Genomic DNA, 21,765 nt, shown 5'->3' with positions numbered 1-21,765 from the left:
CAAATGGTATCAGAGTCAGGTATTGAGCGGTGTGCAAGCAAAGACGATGGTCCCCCAAGCGGGGTGGATTTGAGATCCCACATCAGTTGGAGAGGGGAATGAAACATTCCTTATAAGGGTGTGGAAACATCTCCCTAGTGAACGCGTTTTAAAGTTGTGAGGTTGATGACGATATGTAATGGGTTAAAGCGAACAATATCGGATAGTAGTGAGCTTGAGAGCATCTCTTCTAAGGGTGTGGAAACCTCTCCCTAGTAGATGCATATTAAAAGTGTGAGGCCACGACAATATGTAATGGGTTAAAGCGGATCTTCTAACCGTGGGCTTGGACCGTAACAAATACGATTGATGCTAATCACACTAGATACACGCGCGGGACATACATTCAAAAAGAAAGAAAGAAAAAAATCATTAATTGATTTCACAGCTTCCTTGGTGAAGAAGGGATAATTTATGAGAAATAAAAGCAATTATTTTAAATAGTTAAAACATAATAAAATAATTTATGGAAAAATAAAAAATGAATCAAAATATTAGAAAGTAATACATTTAAAGGAAAAGAGAGGCAATACTTGAATGTGGTTTGAGAGAAGGAAAGAACATTGCATGATTGTATATATGATGTGGGTTTTTTATCCTTTTAATTTGAGGCTATCTTTGGAAGTAAGATAGATAGCATCATCAACTTTGTTTAACTTCAAGAGAACGTCCCATGTGAGAACACATCATTCATATGTCTTCTTGTTTTCACATGTGCTTATGCTACCCATGTTCATGTACTTCTATTTGCTACAAATTAAACATATTTAGATGTCTACAAGCTTTGAAATCATACCCCTTCTCTATATCAAACCCAAAAACGTCGTTTAGGTTCAGTTGACCAAAATCAGTTTGAACATTTTAGTCTCAATTCTATAGGTATTAAGGTAGGGTTCAATGTGGGTTGTACGAGAATGATTATTCGTGTGGTTTGGACGTGCTAGCATGTGAGCATATTATCTGAAGTTGTTAGAATATGCATGTTTAGGACTCTAGAAAGGCTATTTGGATGATAATACTATATATGTTATAGAAAATTATTGAAATACTCCTAGGTAAGAAAGGATAAGGCTAATGCTGCGGTTCCGTAAGCCTATCGTAGAGAGAGACTTGAGTCTGTACAGGTAGATAACTAAAGGTGAGAGATACTATTACATGTAGAAACGGGTCAAATGTTGAAGTCGTGATTCTGCAAACCGATCTTGGAGAGAGACGTGAGTCTACACAGGTAGATAACTAAAGGTGAGTGATACTGTTGCATGCAGAAATAGGTCAAATGTTAGATCGCGATTCCATAAACAAATTGTAATAAGGGACTTAGGCTATATAAATATTTGATTGATTATAGTTGTTACTACACCTTCGAGACCTACAAAGAAACTCAGATAGTTGAATAGACCCGAACTTCTGAGCCTAGATAAAAGTTTGTGGAAACTTACTAGGAATTAGATGTGATGATAGCCTACAAATAGGTTTATTACTGAATATTTTTGTACTCACCCATGTACCCCTTCTTTTTTTCGGGTGAATGCACGTACTGGTCGAGGTGCGAGAGTGCTTGGGAGCCCGCACTATCACAAAGGGGTATCGACCCGGGGCATCAGTGTAGTTTGTGTTTTTATGGGTTGTCATTTGTACACTTTTATATCCCGTTTCTATTCTCCATTGAAGATTGGATGCTAAATAACTTATCCATACACAAAAGACTTTCGAACTCGAATGAGTTTATATGATAATATTTGGGTAAAAAATAGTGTATACCTCAACCACATAAACAAAAAAGGCAAGGAATTGATGGGAATTGATTGATACCTCCTCCACTCATCCATCACCCACCCAATGCCGATTTGTAGAGTTTGCAGGCTTTATACATTGAATATGTCATACAGTACATGCAGAGAGGCATGCATTTTAATGCTTTCATTTATGTATCATGCCACTTTTGTACGCTCACTCCCATCCCATCCAACACCCACTATCCTTTTCTCTCCAATTTTCTTTTAAATCTAAATCATTATTCAAAATATATTTAAACACTTCGAGTAAGATTAACCGGCGGCCCTTCTACAAAAATTACTACATAGTCAAGTCAGGGGAGCGACCATGCGTACCAGTTAGCTATTAAGTTTACCCACGTGGTCTCTTGCCCCCTCTTAAGATAGGTTATAGTATAGCGAAACTGTTCAGAGAGCCCCTAACCATTTCCACCCATGATATTGACACTCATCATGCGTTGAACTACATATGTAGTTTTTCGTCCCTTTTCAGAATGGGTTTACGAAATCATGAGCTAGTCTCTCATCTATGTAACTCATCAAGTCTCCACAACGGCCATCCTATTTAACCTTAGTCAAGCTTGATCGTATAGATTCTTAGATGCCTATCACTTGGTAGGGGCAATCTTGAATTTGACCTAGGTTACTGAATAGTGCTACTGAAGTACTAGAGGGAAGAGGAGGCAGCTAGGCTCTAATAACATCGTTCTTGCTACTAGCGGGCTTCTAAGCTTTCTTAAGTTCTCTTATGTGTCATGTGGGTTTACTAGGTTCTAAGGACATTTAGGCCGTTTAAGTCTCAACTCACATTTTTAGGACGCTTGAGACTAGCTCCTTGTAGCTAATCCAATTTTTGGGAGCACTATGGTATTAACTACTGATCGCCACTCACGATCCTATGGTGTTCGGTCTATTGGAAACGTATTGACTTAGGTCAACATAGAACCGCTCTATCTCAAGTTCCCTAATCTTAACATAGAAAATTTCTAAATAATTTAATAGTGAGATAATTCTATCAATCACATTATGCCTTGCAAATGTTGACCCGAATGCTGGGTATGTATAGACAAGGGATCTCATCCAACAAGTAAAAGTATCATTGAGGTCAAACTTTTTGATGCTTTATAATGTCAGGTCAAACTATATTAAGGTTTTGTGTCCACGTGGATTATTCCTTATTTTGAAAATTTCACTTGTTTAAAACATAAACTAAACATTCTTCTAAATTAGCTCCCTTTTATCGTGTTAGTACAATTAATGCTATAAGTAAAGGTGTTCAAACACGTGTTTTTCCAACACTTATCAAAGCACGAAAGGCTAAACTTAGTCTTATGGGTTTGAGATAGGCATTTAAGTGTTACCCGATCTACTAGATGTCTCAACCGACTAAAATTGTTGCACAAAATCAGGTCCATGTGATTGAACATGGTGATGGGGAAGACTTTCGGTCTTCCCCAAGCCAAGAGCTAGCTTGAGAGTGGGGACCAATGTTGTGGTTGAATTTAACTCCACAAGCTCATCGTGCCCAAAGGCCCAATCTAGGGCGGTAAACAGTCCGAGTCAGATTAACTAGGTCGATCCTAACATCACACCTTTTTAAAAACCTTAATTCATTCTTACACTTATTTCAAATTATAGTTGGCTTAGACATCAGAGCATGTGTGACAAGGTCTCGTCCTAGAGCTCATCATGTTTTTTAGTCGAGACGAAGAGATTCTAATAAATTATTTAAAGAAAATTATCATAGTTAAATTTACTTTTTAATGTAGACAGAGGAAATGGAAAATAGAAGAAATATAAAGAAGATAACATGATTGCTTATAAATAATTTAGTTACATTGTACCGATTACAATAAATGATATTAATGCATAGTGGTCCAATTTATGTTAAGGTAGTTATCAACCATGTTTCATTTCTATTCTTAAAATATAAATTAAATGAGAACTCCACCGACTAATTAATAAAATAATTCTATTAAATAAAAAAATAAATTATACACATATATATTACTCAATTCTATTTATTTACTTCTCCAACTAAAAAAAATTAATTACATTTTTTATTCATAATCCTACTTAATTATGTTCAAATTGGTAATTATATAATAATATATAGGTGAATTTAGAGAATATAACAAAATAATAATAATAATAATTAATATGACATGTCATATCGAAAACCAAAGTAAATGGATGACTAGACAAAATAAGAAGTAACATTTACACGTACCCTCTTATTTTTTTAAAAAAATATTAATTTTTATTTCACTGTTGTCTACCAGCTCACGTCAAATCAAACAAATATTATCCATTGAATGTGTCATGTCATTATTTAACTACCGGGAAATACGTTATCTAATTTAACTTGGACCCCAATTTTGTGGGTAATATTTAATTAAGTTTTTAAGATTTTTAAAATAGGTTGAATAAATTTCTGAATTTTTAAAAATATTTAATAATTTCTTCAACTTTGTATGTTAATACATTATTTAAGTATAAAATTTAAAGTTTAAGTAATTATTAGTATAGATGTTCATGGAGCGGGTGAGAACGAAGAAACTTTCCTCATTTTCGTTTGTGCCACTTATTTCATTTTTCATCCTAAAAAAAATTCTATTTATTTTTGTGGAGTTTGGGGGCGGAAATTCGCTTTAAAGAACTTTTTTAATGTGTAATTTTTATTTTTTCATATAAACTATTAATGGGTGTTGATTCACTTGTATTATTAGAAATTGGAGTTTGTTGATAAAGTCATTTTTAGCTAAACAATTTTTTGTTTCCGAGCCTCCCCTCAAAGTTTAAAATGTGTCTGCTGGTAGAGGTTTCCACACTCTTAAATAAAATATTTTGTTCTCCTCCCCAACCGATATGAGATCTCACAATCCACCCCCATTGAGGACCATGTCTTTGCTGACACTCGTTCCCCTCTCCAATTGATATGGGTTTTCACACTTTTACAAAGAACGCTTCATTCTCCTCTCTAACCAATATGAGATCTCACAATCCACCCCCTTTCAGGGCCAGCCTCCTTGCTGGCACTCGTTTCCTTCTCCAAACAATGTGTAATCTCACAAGTCACCCCCTTTGGAGCCCAACGTTCTCGCTGGCACTCGTTCCTCTCTACAACCGATATGAAATCTCACAATCAATGGGGAATATAATTCTCGCTCTTGGCTCTATTTATCTAACAAAGATAAATCTCTCACAACTTCTTCCATTTTCCAACTAAAACAGAGAATCCCCACCCTATTAAGACCATGTCTGCACGTAACCGGATCCCACAGATTAAATAGACATCTCCAAGTTAAGTTAACGTGAAAAAGTTAGGCGGAAAGTTATGATTAAAGAAATGTTATAGCAAAAAAGGGTGGGGAAGGTAAGGTTATACACCCAAATAACAAAATGATAGTGTCATCATTATGCCATTATTGTTGACAGCGAGGGAGAAGAAAACAAAGCAATAGAAAAAGAAAGGGGATAGGGTTTCCCTGCCAAAGGACACACCTTCCATCCAACAGATATAAAGAAGAAAGGTTCGGAAATTGAGGAAATCAAACGCAACGCAACACAACACAACAACACCCCTCTTTACTTCTGAAAACTACACCTGACTTCCTCACCTCCCATGCATACGTCCTTTTCTCTCTCCTCTCCCCACCCCCCTCTATGCATTGGGAACCCCAATACCCATACATCAATACATACATACGTACATAGATCTCGAAAGAGGGTTTTTTTTTTAAGTTAAGCGGTCAATCCAATCCAATCCAATCCGTGAATGAAAAGACGAGGAGAATTGTAATAACCATAAAAAACAAAACAAAAACAAAAAAGAAACGCATAATTTGTTAAATATGTGTCTTTTTCCCTTCCCACCACCTTCTCCCAACATCCTCCTCCTCCTCCTTCCTCCGACCACCTTTGCTATGTCCATTGCAACGTTTGCGACACGGTTTTGGCGGTACATTCCCATTTGTTTCTACTATTAAGGTTTCTTCTTATGTTCTTTTTTTATATATGATTGAAGTTTGTGTTTTTATTTAGGTGAGTGTTCCTTGTGCTAGTTTGTTCAAAACGGTGACCGTCCGTTGCGGCCACTGCGCCAATCTTCTACCGGTCAACATGCGTGGTGGCATGCTTCTCCCTTCTCCCAATCACTTTCATCATACTGCTTTCTTCTCTCCCAATGCTCACAATTTTCTGGTACACTAAACCCTATTTAGTATCGTTTATGTTTTCGGTTTCCTTTCGGAATTTAGGTCATTCATTTTGAAACGAAATCGTTATCGAACTCAACCTATTAATTTGATTGCTAACCCCAAAGGGATCTGTAGAACTTATACTTTTGGGGGTTGTTTTCAGGAAGAGATCTCAAATCCAAATCCAAATTTTGTGATGAACCAAACCGATGGAATTGATTTGGCGATGGCAACTCGGGTAGGAAACGATGTTCCAAGGCCACCCCCAAGCATAAATAGACGTGAGATAATTGAATTCATTTCTTAAATTTTGTTATGTTTTTACAACAATGTCGTTGTAGTATTAGTAGTGAGTATTCCCGCCTGAAATTTTGTTCTGTTTTTTTAGTGGTCTTTACCTACAAACTTGGAACTCTTGATAGGTCTAAAATGGGTGTGAATGAAATCATTTGTATTTTTTAGGGGAATTGATTCTAAGGATGAACAAACCCTTTAAACACTCCCATATTTTGAAAATTTGTGACCTTAAATGACGCAATGTTCGAGTAAAAATAGAGAAAAACACAAGAAGATTCAAAATTGGAACGGATTAAGATTATGGTTTAAGGAATTCTTGTAGTATTTGGAGGAGGCATGTGAAGTGTTGTAAGTTGTTGAGTAGCTAAGATGATATTGAGAACAAAATTAAGGTAAGAGGAGAACATAGAAACAAAATGTTGTACAGAAATTTGAATTAGTTGTCATATTGTTTGGTTGATATATTGGATGGATTCCAAGATCATTAACTATTCTCTTGCTTCCATGTGTTTGAATCTGCAGCCCTAGTTGCTTTTCTCTGGTTAGGGCTGCCACCTATACAACTTTCAAACTACAAAACAAGCTCTCGTGATACCAATAAAGATATTGTTTCTTACTTATGAACTCATGATCAACTCCTTAATTAGTCAATACGAAACTCTTCCCCCAACTATCCTCAACGAACTTTACTTTTAACTTAGAACGACTATGTTTATTTTATTCTCCTCAGTGTTTGTTTGGTTTGTGAATTGAAATGGGATTAGGGTTTGGAAGTGAGATTAAAAAGGGGATTGATTTAAATTGTGTGTGTGTTGATGAGACACAGCTGCAGAAAAGAAACAGAGAGTACCCTCTGCATACAACCGATTCATCAAGTGAGTACACCATTGTTTCATGTTTCTTTTCTTTTTTGTCTGTGGTTTGGTGTTGAGAAAGTGAGGGGTGGTGTATGTATATATATATATTGCAATTGCAGGGAGGAGATCCAACGCATCAAGGCTGCCAATCCAGACATCTCTCACAGAGAAGCCTTCAGCGCTGCAGCTAAGAATGTATGTGAATTCATTCATTCATTCATTCATTTTGATTTTAAGAGATTGATTTTGTTGTTTTGATGGGTGAAGCAGTGGGCCCACTTCCCTCACATTCACAATTTTGGTGTTCCTCCCAACAGCAACAACAACACACCCTAGCTGGCTTCTTCAACAGGTCAAACACTCCCTCCTCCTCCTCTTTCTTTCTTTCGTTCTTTCTTTCTCCTGCCTTTTCTTCATCTTTCATTTTCCACCATTACTTTTCATGCTTTTGATTTGATTTGATTTGATTTGTTGTACAACAATTTAGTTGTGGCATCAAATTGTTAAGTGTCAAAATGTGTCAATGTTATAGTTTTTCATTTTTTTTCGTATGAATTTGACACTTTTTTTTGTAGGAAGAAGATTTTATGTTGAAAGATGATCTGACTTTTGGGTTCAACAAACATGGGAGACCTCGTCAACGAGTAAGATGAAATGAACATCAACTTAGGAAATATGGACCAGGATGACTTACGTGATGTATGATGTGTAATTTTTTTTGGACCAACCCAATTTTTAAAAGTTCGATGGGATAAAATTATGATTATGAACAAATTTTGATTCGCAATGACTTATCATTTAGTCGGGATGGAATTTAGGCCGTTGACATGAATTTGGATTTTATCAAATTCATATTTGAGATAAAGGTGTGGGATGTGGGTGACTTTGGATTTTATCAAATTCATATTTGGGATAAAGGTGTGGGATGTGGGTGAATTTGGATTTTATCAAATTCATATTTGAGATAAAGGTGTGGGATGTGGGTCTTGTTCTATCGAGGAATAAGAAGGCTCCGGCGTCGCCTAATATTTCCATCAGCATCGCGTCGGTCTGGCTCATGATTCTCCTCGCCATTTGATGGCCTTCGTCCAAGCAAAGGTGTTGTCAAATATGTTGTTTTAAGGCCAACATCTAAATTGGGACTCATCCTGTTCAGGGTAGAGTGAAGCTTGAGTTTGAAGGCTTGAAGCGAAGCAAAACTCGAGTAACGTTCAGTTGAAACGTGTGAAGTTTCAACCTCTGAACTTGGAGAGCACGTCAAGATGGAGCAAGGATGAAGCCACAGGACATGGCGATCAGCCACAACAAGCCTCCAAGGGATATAAAGCTACAATGAAGTTTGAAGACGAAGCCTCTAAGCTTGACGATGGAGTGACAACGTAGCTTCCAAGCTCGATGACGGAGCAACGATAAAGCTTTTGTAATTGATTGATGAAGAAGGAGCATGAACCAAGCCTCAAAACTTGAATATCAAGTGCAATGAAGCCTCTATACTTGGCGATAGAGGGAAATGCCAAACCCCCAGCGAACCCAAATATTAAAAACTCCAAACTTCCACCAAATAAAACTCCTAAACTTGAACATCAACTTGGAACAAGCACCTAACTTGGAAGGTGAAATGTCAAACCAGGAACCAGCGAACAAAGTCCTAAGATATGAAATGAGGGATGCTTTGATCTTAGAAGCAACCAATGGCGCTCGAACTTAAACTTAAAGTGAGCAACAGTTGAACGTAAAGTTAAAGAAGGTGAAATCTAAAACTTGAACTTAAAAGAAGGAACAATCGATGTTGAACATGAAGCATATGATGCGAGCAACGGGCCAACTTTGAACATCAAATAAGAAAATTGAAATATGAGGCAAGTAGAGGCAACCTGCATTTGGGGGAAAAGCGTGAATTTGAGGCAAGCGAGTGATGCCACGAATTGGAGGTGAATGAAGCCTAAACTTCGAGGCAAACAAGTGATGCCATGAACATGTGAGCATGGGACTTCAATGGACTTAACCCCTTGGGATTTGAGTTCTGTTTAACTTCGACCTAAACTCATTTCATACTCTCATTATACAAACTCCTAATATAAACTGGTGAATGATATTATCAACCAAAAAATAACTGCACGCACAAGTAGTACTAGTACTAGTAGCCTCATACATTCATTCCACTACCCAGGAAGGCAACATACATACATACAGAGCGAGAGAGGACAAGTTGAAATAATGAAATAAATAAGGGTAAATATGTGGACACATTTCTGAAATGGCTAACAGTAGTAGACCCACCCACAAAGTAGAGCAGTAGTAGTCATCCAAACCCCCGCAATCTAAATAAAACAGACTCCTTGGATTTATTACCATAAAAAACATACAAACTTTTCAACCTCAATCATCCCCTAACTCTAAACTACTGCTATTATTCTTCTTTTTTTGTTTTTTTTTTTACCTAATCAACAATTATTTCTTCCGGCTTCATGGCCCCACACCTTCTTACGGCTTCTCACCAATCCTCTCAGGAATTCCATTACCTGCACCCACACATCAATTCATACTCTACTTTACTATCAACTTTTCCTCATTTTTTCCTTCCCAAGATCCTTCCTACAAGCTCATTGCAGATCGATCTATACGTACAAAGAAGTGATGAGGAAATAAACGAACCACTAACCTCTGAGGGATCCCTGAGAGAGTAGAATGCGTAGGTCTCTTTTGGCACAGAAGACACCAAGATGCCGTACCCCTGATTTCTCTCCCGCAACATCTGTGCAAGACAGACAATGTGAACAATATTAGAACTTGAAAGCAATATAAAAACAAGCATTAGCATATGAAGACTTTTACCTTGAAAGCATCTTCATCAGTGCTGTCATCACCAATAAATATAGGGAGCACACCTTCACGTGTGTTTAATCCTGTAAAATTTTGGATTCTGGATGAGGATACGCAAGAGAACTCTTTTAGTTCATCTAAAAAGGAAATACAGAAAAAAAATGACAATACCGAGAGATTCAAGCAGAAATTCGACTGCTTTTCCCTTGTTCCAATCAATTACTGGACGGATCTCTAAAACCTATTGCAGTATCAAATCAGTAGTCAGAACACAGCTATAAAAACAAGAAATAATGGAAGCATTCACATACAAGGAACTTTAAAAGAAAAACAATCATACTTTCCGCCCATGTGTTAATTGTAAACGTGGGTGGTCTTTTAGTACATCATGAACACATTGTGCTATTGTGGGCCAGTTCTGAAGAAGAACAAAGGGAGGAAATGTTTCAGACGATCTAACACAGAAAAAAATGTTATGACTTGATAGAAGAGCCAAGAATCCTACTTTCTCATCTACATTGCGGTAATGTACAGCGGCACAAAACTTGTGGTGTTCAACTTTTGCGCCTTTAATATCTCTTGTCTTCTCAACGAGGGTTCCAAAAACCTACAAGAAATAATTATACTTCTAATACATTAATAATTTGAAACGTTATACTATGCCTTGACGAGGTAAATTAGAAGAAAGAAATGTGCACCTCGTCTATCATGGGTAAGAATTCCCTTGCGGGCTGGAACAAATTAACCTCTTTACCCTGTTTTTTGAAACAGAGATCATGAGAGTTTAAATGAATGAAATCTCAAACCATTAACTTGTGACAAGAATGTTAAGGATGAAAAAAGAGAAGGTACTAAGATATATTATTACAATTTAAGGATCATCTTCTGCCATTTTGAGAATAAAAAAGAAGAAATACTAAGATATAATATTACAATTCAAGGATCGATCTTATTCCATCACTCACCTGTTGGTCAGTAGATTTAATACAGTTGGGATGGGAATTCAGCACTGTTTGACTCACGGGGCCAAGGATGTCCATCCCATGACTACCAGCATAATAGAGTTCAGTTAGTCCTACCAAGTCAAAAACCTAAAAAAGCAATACACACAGCTTCAGTTCCTAAAGAAATTAAGTTCTTGACAAAAGCCAGAAAACAGAGAATTTCGAAAGGATTCTCCACTTACCTTTTCTCTCCTTCTTCCACTAATAACTGCAGTTGGAAAATATTTGGCAACATTTCTTACAGCAGATCGCATCTGGAAAAACCTAAGATGGTTAAAGAAGATACATGTAGAAAACAAAGGAAAAGGACGTTGCCATTCGAACTCTAGACGTACAGCATTAGACATAATAGCACAATCTGGATCATTTACTATGGGAGAAAGGGTCCCATCATAGTCCAAAAAAACAGCTATCTTCTTATTTTTTGCATAACTGGTAATTTGCTCGAGAGAGTCAAGTGCTGAAGGATATTTTAGCTGCAGAACCAGAAAGAAAAATGAGTATATGAAGTGAAGAATCAGACGAGGATGTATATAAATTTACAAGCATCTAACATTACCATCCAGGAGCTGTAAGCAACATCAGTATCATCGTCTGAAGCAAACTCAACATCAAAATCCTTAATTAGCTTCTTCCGAGGAGGAGAAGAGGATTTCATTGCATCCAACCAACCATTGGACCATACATCATCAAACTTTCCAGACTTTTTCCTTGGAATAGTGATATATTTACTTGGGGAAAAGGAACCAGCCGGTTGAGAATAAGGTAAAATAGCAGAATGGATTCCTAGTCTAGATTTATTCATTGGTGCAGGTTCAGTGAGAACAGGAGAAGCGTGATTTGATGTCAAGTCCATACAGCAACTTAATATGAGAAAAAGATTTTGTAATATAGTGGAGTGATGAGAGAGATGCTCGATCAAATCGAAATTTATGCTCCCTTGTCAAAAATAATTTACCCAACTCTTTTATCAATGAAAAACCAACGCTTCAATGTTTTTTTGTCGCTACTGTTTGCTGAGCAGTCCATCAAGCGCAGTCTTCCTGAAAACTGTTGGTAACATATATACATATTAAAAAATTAGATTATTATATGAAGAAAATCCAAGATGCAAACGGGGAAATACAATTGTGAAACAGTGGTACCTTTTCATTGTCAAAGCAGCACAGCATTTATAAAATTTCGCCCAACATTATTTGCTATCCGACCTTTGAGGAAGGAAAAATGTGTTTCAAATACGCGATAATCCTCTATGCTGCACAGAAAGAAAAGGGTGCATAAAGGTAGGTAGCGATAACAGCTCAACAAGTGAATGCTCAAACGATCCAAGTAATAAAGAATTGTCTACCCCAAAATGACAGCAGCTACTCAACTATAGCTACTAGAAGTAGGTAACGGGAAAACCAACAAAAAGTACATGAAAATTTAAAGCTAACAGTACCAATACTTAGACCTGACAGGTAATTTTAAGGAATAAATATCTTAACCATAAACCGGATAAGATGTCTAATTTTTGGAATAAAATTTTCCAAATGAACCAAATATGGTCAAAATCTGATGATTCATCTCCCCAAGATGGACATAATAATTATATATTAGACATGTAACAAGTTCAGGTCTTGAAATGTTTACACCTTTTTTATGCAACAGTTCTCACATGCATATTATTCTGATTTCAGATATTATATAGTTCTCAGCCTGTGAACATAATTTATAGTGGAAGGATACGGGGAAGGTGTATGCCAAATAATTTTCCTGACAAGAAACTAATGCAATAGAGTAATGACATTAATTGGAATTATATTTAAATTACGAATTCTTAAGGGAGGTCAAGAGAGACCAATTGCTACTTGCATCTAAAGGGTTCTAATGTTATGCACGAGACAACGAATGACTAGTACGTTGATTCCATACATAGAACTGTAAAATACTAAAGAAGTCCCCAGGCTTTCATATACCATATTTAGAAGAGACATTAATGACCGTCAGATACCATAATAAAACACTGTCAGAATAAAACACTGTTTGAGGGTTCATGTAATTAAGTTCACTATAACCTACTACTGCAGTTTTTGGACTGGTTGATGACTTAACATGTCAACAGAGAATGAGATTTTGAGTTCCCTTGTAATGTTGTTTTGTCCCCAGTTAATTAGTATTCATTTCCACTGTCGTACCTTCTAAACCCACAAGTGAGGGAAGTATTGTAGTGTTGATATAATTAAATTAACCACAACTCATCAGCCAACATAAACTTTTGGGTTGGCGGGTGATTTAACGAACACAACAACTTGTCTAAATGTTCATCAAGCAGCTAATTTTATATTGGCTAATTGCACAAAATAATTGATTATTAATCCACACATCAATGTAAAATACCAAATAAATTTGAAATTAAAAAATCTCTTTTAAAACCTGGCATTTTGTCTACAAGCTTCAGGTAGCTAGTGGGGTACCTAAAAATATATTACAAAAAGGAAGGATGGATGACTGAAAAACTAGGAAGATGTGACGTCGAACATATACAAATCTAATATTTTTAAATTTTTTATATAAATCTTTTAGAGTAGATGTGAACATCTTAGTAAAACATATTTATTCATTCGACAGCCCACCTCGTTTTGGAATTAGTGTCCTTTCACATTGAACCGAGTATAAGAATACTTCAGGCCTTATCCATACATGTTTTTGTGCAACGAATCTTGCATTTTCCATTACAAAATTACTTCTACATAAAGAAAACTATTCTGGGACGACAAAGAAATATTGCAGCCATATCTAGGGGATCATGCGTAATATACGCATATGGGGTTGTTTACCTCCAGAATCAAACCCATTGGTGAATATTTTGCTCGACATCACCAGATGAGGTGCAAAAGAAGTCGTAAAAAAAAGTTGAGTTTTTCAAATTACAGGTTCTGTGAGAGTAACTCGGTAAATAGAAACCAATTGCATTATGAGAAAAATATCAAATGTTGTTGATAACCCAATTAAAAAAGACAAAAATGGGGCATATTCATGGCTCTCTCTATAAGCTTTGGATGGTAATAGAGAACAGTAAAAAGCATGGAAATTCGGCTTGTGTTGGAGAGAAAGGGAGGAGCGATGATTGCAAAAGGACAAAAAGGGCCGAAGCTCCCACCAAGTTTTCTGGGTCATCAGTAGATCAGATGTATAGATCGTTTTCAATTTTGAAGAACTAATAGAAATGGAATAGTGTTGATAACTTAACACTGTAGACTGAAAGAAGCCATAGACATCCTTCCATGATGAAAAATACACTCCCACATACTTCAAAATCAAAATTTGTTGATGATTTTCGTTCATAATTACTACATGTAAAAGAAACAAAAAATAAATGTTTGCAAACCAAGGCCCTGCCTATGGACCACAAAGTCATGTCTGAAGACAGTTGTATAAAAAAGCCAAGTTCTGTAACTAGTAGGACCTGCCGCTAAAAGACGAGACCACACATGCTAGTAATTACCCAAATCCATTTCAGTAGAGCTTTGTGCTCCCAGAAATGTTGACACTACTAAAAAACATTAACCTTTCGATTATTAGAGCGGGGAAGAAAAAAAGGCTATGGATACCAATGTTGGCCGTGAAAATATCAATCTAAAAAAAAAAAAAAAAACTAAATCGAATCTACAAAAAGTGTTCTTCTCCCCATATTTGGCTCTTGATGCTTTGTGACCGTTTAATTCTTCTTCTACTTACACTCTGGAAGGAAGGATTGAGCACCCCACCCCTTCCCCCCGTCCTTTTATTTTGCAAGGATTAAGCTTATAATGCTAAGAAAAATGTAGAAAGTAGCTTAGCGTCTATTATTTGAATAAAGGGTTTTTATATGCAGACGTAAAACAAGAAGTGATGGGACGTATTATTAAAGTAAATTGTTCGATTAGAAAATTAAGAAGAGGCAAGAGGAAAAGGATGTAAATATTATTTATTGACCAACTGCAAAGCGAGATTCGTAATGAAAAAGTCAAGACAAGAAGGCGTTCTTCTCTCTCCCAGTTAGTTACATCAACAAAAGCACGTGAAATTTTCAACCACAGCGGTGTTCACAGTTCCCAGCAACCGACAAAATAGACATTTGCGGTGAATTATCACAGACGTTTAATGCAAAAGGGTGGGGGGAAAAAAAAAGGAGCTGTCGTATCAATCGGCTCAGGAAGCCATCTTTTTAACAAGCATCCTATGTGCTAAACTTAGGAAATAATAAAAGCGACTTGATTCACTTTAGAAAAAAGTTACCCAGAGTTACCCAGAGACAACATTACATAAAGTAACAATCAGAAACTCGCGCACAGTGCCATAATCCGACTTCAAAATCATTAAACCGTGATTAATGAAAGTAGAAAAAAATGATCGAAAATCGAAAATGGCGACAGAGAAACAGAGAGAAAAAGGAAATGGTTCTCGAAAGAAGAGAAAAATCTCGAAAAGGTTCCTTAGAACAGAATTTCTGACAGCATTTGATTAATAACAATACAATAAGAAGAGAAAATTAAAAAAAAAACAATCGGAAGACGAGACGGCGTACCTGACTTGAAGAAATTAGAAACGTAACCAATACTTCTTCTTCTTTTTCTTCCTTGTTCCTTGTTCCTTTTCCCTACAAGGCAAACAAAAAACGGCGCTGGATTGAAGATCAAAAACAGAATAGAAACAAGAATAAAGAAACAACACAGGAGAGAATCCTATGAAAAGAAGGAAAATCTGAGAATCGAGAGGAAAATACAAGGAAGAAAAGAGAGGGAGAGGGCAAACCTTGGGCGGAGCGCGATGATAGAGACGATGAAATCTAGAGCCAAACAGAAAGAGAAGGAAAAATTTGTTGAGAGAGAGAGAGAGAGAGAGGGCGGAGGGGAAAAAGGTTAACGGAAGGAGCAAAAAGGAAAGGAAATGAAGGGAAGAAATTGAGGAGTATTTATAGCGTTCGGATTCCGTGTTGAACAAGGTAACTCAAAAACCCTCTCTCTCTCTCTCTCTCTCTCTCTCTTTTTGGTTGTTGAGTTGGGAAACAAAATACAGCTTCCAAGATTTTATCCCCGCACACAGAAAACTACCATCACAAACAAAATTAATTATACCATTTTTTTTAAATAATAATTTTTTTTTTTTTTAAACTTTTTATGTCAATTATTTCTTTCTTACATATATTTTGAAAAAATATATTTAATTTTTTTTTCCCATTTTTTTTTATTAGTTAATTTGTTTTAAATCATTAAGATTTAAAAAATTAAAATAAGGGGTTAATGTTGTATTTTGTTTTTTTTTTAAATATAATGTGGGACCCAGTGATGGGGAAAAGGAAGAGAAAGCCTACACGTGTAGGGGAAAGTATCGCAAAATCCGAGTGGATGACACCTATGAAGGAGAATGCATGACGTGGCCACGTGTCATGTGGGGTCCAGCAACAAAACCTTGGACGGATGTGGCGCACCACTCGCTTCTTGGACAGCTGGCACCTGAGCTTTTTTTTTTCCTTTTCTTCAAAAAAGAGAAAAGGTTAGTTTTTCTTTTTTGAGAGATTGGCCGCTTCTTTTAAAATATTATTAAAATAATAATAAAAATAACCGTCACCCATTATAATTATGAGCTTACTATAAAAACAAAAAGAACATAATGTTTTTTTCTTTGATTATTTTTTAATTTTCTATTTCATTTATTTAAACAAATTATTACTCGTCATATATGGTTAAGAAGTTAAAAATATAAATATCATAAATTTTTTTAATAAAGATTTAATATTCAATGTATAAACTATGGTCATTTCAGACATACTTAAACTATTTTAAAGAGAATAAATTTTAAAATATTTAGACGGATTAATTGTTATGATGTTATCGTTTATAAAAGATATAACCAGAATTAAGATGACCAATGAGTGTGCCAATATATTCAAGGTACAATGTTTCCCAATTTGTTTATAAAATTAATCTAGAAAAACAACTCGTTTACTTTAGTTTACATCAAATATGTAACGTATCTAAGTTATGATACCTTTTGAAATGTTAACGGTACAAAGGAATCGACCAAAATTTATAATTAAAGAAATAATCATTTGAATTATTGAAGTTTTCCGACTTGCTTACAAATTAGTCAAAGGCTATTTGACAAAGTCAATTGACAAATAGTGGACAAATTGTGAGATCCTATATGAATGAACAAAACATCCTTTATAAGGGTGGAAACCTCTACATGCTTTAAAAAAAATCTAAAAGAAAGTTCAAAAAATACAATATAGGCTTGTGCGAACAAGAGAGTCTTTTATGTGGATTTGTCCATTAAAGTTACTGCATGTATATACTAACAATGTGTATCTTCGTTTCAATGTCTCAATCATAATAGGTAATCACTTTATAATTTTTCTAAGAAACATGGGATGGAGACACAGATGGTCGGTCTAAAAATTTTTTATTTAAAATAATGTTTTTAATTATTAATATAAAAATGAGGAATCCAATAAAAATAAATGCAATTTAATGTTTTTTTTTGGTGTAATTAAAATCTAAGCTTTTGTAGGAAGAAGTAATAATCCAATATAAGGTTGCCAGCTATATCATTTGACTTTTGTTTGTCGTTGAAGTGAATTTTCAAATGTAAAAAATGCAAAGATTACATTAAAAGAAGTTTTTGTCCGCTTCTATAATAAAGAATATGTTTGAAAGGGATGTTCTTGAAATATGGTTACAATATTTCCCACTTGCCTACGAATTTGTCAAAACCTATTTCAAAAGCCAATTCTATAGAGATGTTTATGAAATTCTAAGAATCCCGATTTAAATTAATTGGACAAAAAAAATTTCTATTTAAAAAAAAAAAAAGAGAAACAAAAAGTTTTACGAAGGAATCGAGTACAGAGGTTAATAAATATATTTTTAAGTTGAAAACTATGTTATAATTAGAGATGTCCACAGGGTGGGATGGGAAACAGTCTTCCTCGTCCCTATTTCCACCACCTATTTCATTCTATATCACTGCAAAATTTTTCATTTATTTTTGCGAGGATGGAAGCAAAGATTCCTAACGAGTAATTTTTATCCATGTATTATTTTAAAAAGAATGATTATATTAAAGTTTTCATTTTTCAATGTAATATTTATTAAAAATTGGTAAAAAAAAATCATATTAAATTAACATAATTTTTTAAAATTTAAATTTTTAATATTATAGAGTAGTATTTAAGAATTAAAAAAATGTACCACTTAATCTTCCGTTTAAAAATTAACTAATTAATATTATAATATATATATATATATATATATATGAAAATATATTTATACGATAGGGGCAGAAAGGGTAAGGGGAATATAATCCCGTTTTCGGCCCCATTTATCTACCGGAGAAAGCATGTTTCCAACTCTCTTCCTTATTCTCCGTTTAAATGGGAAATCTCCGATCCTTACCAAGCACGTAAAACTGACATCATTAGTTGGAGCATTGAAATTATTTAAATTAATTTTTTCTTTAAATCACAGTCATAATAACTAAAAGAATTGAGATGACAACTTAGCGACAATTTTAATATATTACATGTTGTTCTCTAATTTTTGTTTGGAGGAAAATATTTTTGAATTAAGGTATGAGACAATCTCCCTCGATGATTTGAGGCCACTTGCCCCTCGCCCATCATGTGAGTATTCAAGATGTGACCTTTGGCTATCACAATTTGATACTCCAATATTAATTGGTCAACGCAATTATTTGAAGAATAATAAATGGTATAAATTACACGCTATCATCGGTATGCTAACCAAAACAATCAAATAATTTTTTTAATGGGTAATAATCATTTTACGATACAATTTTGATTTAAAAAATATAAATAAAAATGTAAAATATAATGTTACCATGGGAACAGAAAGAAAAAGGAGGGAGAAGGCAGTGCGGGTGATTGGGTGATTGGGTGATTGGGTGAAACAGAGAGAGATTCACCACCGACAATGGCGGATCGGCTTCATCCCTACCCTCTCAACAAAATTCCGAGGTAAACCGTCTCTTTCTATTCGACTACATCATACAGAGGCTAATATACTCATTTTTCTTCATAAATTCTTTTCATATATAATCATGGCCTGCAAATCAAATCCCAATTTCTTCTTTTTCTTTCTGTTTACCATTTTCATCGAATTGAGATTCGCCCAGCAGATTTCGCGTACTGAAATTGTTCCGAAAGACTGTAATGGTCGTTGGATTCACATCAGAAACCTCCCTTCTCGGTTCAATCTCGATCTCCTTTCCAATTGTTCTGAATACCCTATTTTCGATGATTTTTGCCCTTATTTGGCAAATCACGGCCTCGGTCAGAAGACTCACAATCGATCTCATAGTTGGTATAGGACAGATCCTTCAATGCTTGAATTGATTTTTCATCGCCGAATGCTTGAATATCCATGTTTAACCTCCGATCCCGATTCTGCTAATGCTATTTATCTTCCCTATTATGCCTCCATTGATGCCCTCAAGTACCTCTACGGCCCTGAAGTTAACTCCAGTGCCGAGCACGGTCTCGAACTTTTCGACTTCCTTCATCATAACCAACCGGAAATTTGGAACCGCCGTGGAGGCCATGACCATTTCTTGGTTATGGCGAGGCCGGCCTGGGATTTCTCTCAGCCATTGGAGAACGATCCCCCGATTTGGGGCACTTCGTTCTTGGAATTGCCTGAGTTTTTTAATGTCACTGCGTTAACACTCGAGGGCAGAGCTTGGCCGTGGCAGGAGCAAGCAATTCCTTATCCCACTTCATTCCATCCGCCCAATCTCGCATTCTTGGAGTCTTGGTTGCAGAGAGTTAAGCGATCTAAACGCACTACTTTGATGCTGTTTGCTGGTGGGGGCGGCATCTCGACGACTCCTAATATCCGTCGGAGCATCCGGGACGAATGCAAAAACAGCACCGATGGCGACTACACTAGCAACTCTGGCAATGGCCGCAATAGGGATGGCAGTCCATATTCGAACTTGTGTGAAGTTGTGGATTGCTCTAATGGAATATGTGAGCATGACCCTGTTAGGTACTTGAGGCCAATGTTGCAGGCAACCTTCTGCTTGCAGCCACCGGGAGATACCCCGACACGGAGGTCGACTTTCGACGGGATCCTTGCTGGGTGCATACCGGTGTTCTTTGAGGATCTCTCAGCGAAATCCCAATACAAATGGCACTTACCAGACAAAGAGTTTGAGGAATCCACAGTGACAATACCCAAAGAAGATGTGGTGTTCAAAGGGGTGAAGATTTTGGATGTGTTGATGGGGATTCCTAGAGCGAGGATCAGAAGGATGAGGGAGAAGGTGATCGAGTTGATTCCTAAAGTGATGTATAGAAAGCATGGAAGTTCATTGGGTTTAAGAACAAAGAAAGATGCAGTTGATATAGCCATTGAAGGAACACTGCAGAAGATTGGTATGAGAGTGCAAGAATTGAATTTAGAGTAACAAATAGATGTTGGTTTAATGTTATTTGTTGCTATAGAGTTGTCTTCACGTCCTTTTTTGGCTTAATTTATGTAATTATCTATTAATTTTTTGCCTTGCATGCTTGGTGGAGAATTTTGAGCAGAACTGTGTGGAGATGAAGGGCAGCAAGAACCCAAGCTTACTATCGGCAGATATTGTCATTTTTGGACTTTTTCTTTCGGGCTTTCTCTTAAGTTTTAAAGTGTCCCTGTTAGAGAGGTTCCCACACTTTTATAAAGAATGTTTCGTTCCCCTCTTCAACCGATATAAGATCTCACAATCCACCCATCTTAAGGGCCAGGGGCCAGTGTCCTCGCTGGCACATTGCCCAATGTCTAACTCTGATACTATTTGTAACAACTCAAGCCCACCGCACCTTTAGCAAATATTGTCTTTTTTGAACTTTCTCTTTTGGGTTTCTCCTTAGGGTTTTAAAACGCCTCTAGAGAGAGGTTTCCACATCTTTATAAGGAATGTCTTTCCGAACCCATGCTGGTTCTCATCCATAGGCCATGAGGAAGAAGCTTGAATGAACTCTGTGCCACAGTTTTTCTAACTTGGGAAGAAGACAACAAGATATGCTGAACAGACAAAGCGTGCAACTGCAATGGAAGGGAACCAGGCAAACAACTTTGATGCAACTTCTTTTGTTGGGAGAAAGAAAGCCTTCTCTATAGGTAGGGGGAAAGAAACTGGTTGTCCATACAAACACCAAATTAGTTTTTGGGTACTAGCTAGTCCTATCTGAAGTTATTACTTTAACCCCCAAAGAGAAGGGTTGATGAAAGTAGGGTTACTGTTGTTCATATCTTTATTTTAGGAAGGGCTATACCATTTTGGTTAGATAATACTTCACATTCAGAACGAGACCTACGTTTCTGTACACATAGGTTCGAGTAGGTTGATAAGATCCCTATGCAGTAGAATTGGCATAGTTTCTTAGGTTGAAGACAAAAGTTGGAAAGCACGTCTAAAATAATGTGTTCCCTATCTTATCAACCCAATTCTTAAGGCAACAAGGAGTTAAGATATGATTGATTGAAGGTGTAGTGTAGTGTGTAAGTCTAACTCTGTAATTTCTTGATAGTTTCTACCATGAACTGTTTGATTAGGTTATATTAGAACCATCATCAAATCTATGAACATTTACTAAGATTCAGTTAAATTATACAACTACAAGCAAACATCGAAAAACCAAACTAATCAATCAAACCAATGTCGATTGACTGGTGTGGATGACACAATTTGGTCGACATCAAATTTTTTTTTTTTTTTTTTTTTTTTTTTTTTTTTTTTTTTT

At 36.0% G+C, this 21,765-nt stretch overlaps 3 protein-coding genes across 4 annotated transcripts; 2 read left to right on the top strand and 1 right to left on the bottom strand.

Annotated features, from left to right (window-relative positions):
- Positions 1-5,658: 5,658 nt before the first annotated feature.
- LOC111451065 (protein YABBY 4-like) lies at positions 5,659-7,882 on the top strand (the record flags this gene model as incomplete). Its single annotated transcript, XM_023091329.1, has 7 exons — positions 5,659-5,775; positions 5,859-6,017; positions 6,177-6,294; positions 7,137-7,185; positions 7,287-7,362; positions 7,438-7,519; positions 7,743-7,882. Coding segments are annotated over 6 exons (585 nt in total), but the record flags the coding sequence as incomplete, so codon positions are not given.
- Positions 7,883-9,367: 1,485 nt separating this feature from the next.
- Positions 9,368-15,931, bottom strand: LOC111451054 (probable trehalose-phosphate phosphatase F). 2 transcript variants are annotated; one of them, XM_023091309.1, is made up of 15 exons: positions 15,771-15,931; positions 15,544-15,615; positions 12,140-12,249; positions 11,958-12,044; positions 11,554-11,857; positions 11,330-11,470; positions 11,177-11,248; positions 10,956-11,081; positions 10,689-10,745; positions 10,496-10,597; positions 10,331-10,408; positions 10,162-10,231; positions 10,003-10,073; positions 9,830-9,922; positions 9,368-9,689 (listed from the first exon to the last, which is right to left on the bottom strand). In XM_023091309.1, the coding sequence occupies exons 5-15, from the start codon at positions 11,848-11,850 to the stop codon at positions 9,612-9,614; spliced, it is 1,185 nt and encodes a 394-aa protein (XP_022947077.1). In that variant the 5' UTR covers positions 11,851-11,857; positions 11,958-12,044; positions 12,140-12,249; positions 15,544-15,615; positions 15,771-15,931; the 3' UTR covers positions 9,368-9,611. The 2 variants fall into 2 exon arrangements, with proteins under 2 accessions (XP_022947077.1, XP_022947083.1); XM_023091315.1 differs by having other exon boundaries at positions 11,554-12,044; positions 15,544-15,639; positions 15,771-15,929.
- A 3,058-nt stretch (positions 15,932-18,989) lies between these two features.
- Positions 18,990-20,626, top strand: LOC111450397 (probable xyloglucan galactosyltransferase GT19). Its single transcript, XM_023090496.1, has one exon. It carries the CDS (start codon positions 19,077-19,079, stop codon positions 20,442-20,444), a length of 1,368 nt encoding a protein of 455 aa, XP_022946264.1. The 5' UTR covers positions 18,990-19,076; the 3' UTR covers positions 20,445-20,626.
- The last annotated feature ends 1,139 nt before the right edge of the window (positions 20,627-21,765 follow it).

This window comes from Cucurbita moschata, unplaced genomic scaffold, assembly GCF_002738365.1.
Source record: "Cucurbita moschata cultivar Rifu unplaced genomic scaffold, Cmos_1.0 Cmo_Scf00001, whole genome shotgun sequence".
Taxonomy (NCBI): domain Eukaryota; kingdom Viridiplantae; phylum Streptophyta; class Magnoliopsida; order Cucurbitales; family Cucurbitaceae; genus Cucurbita; species Cucurbita moschata.
The sequence above is the reverse complement of the archived record's forward strand: the minus strand, read 5'-3'. Positions and strand labels throughout refer to the sequence as shown.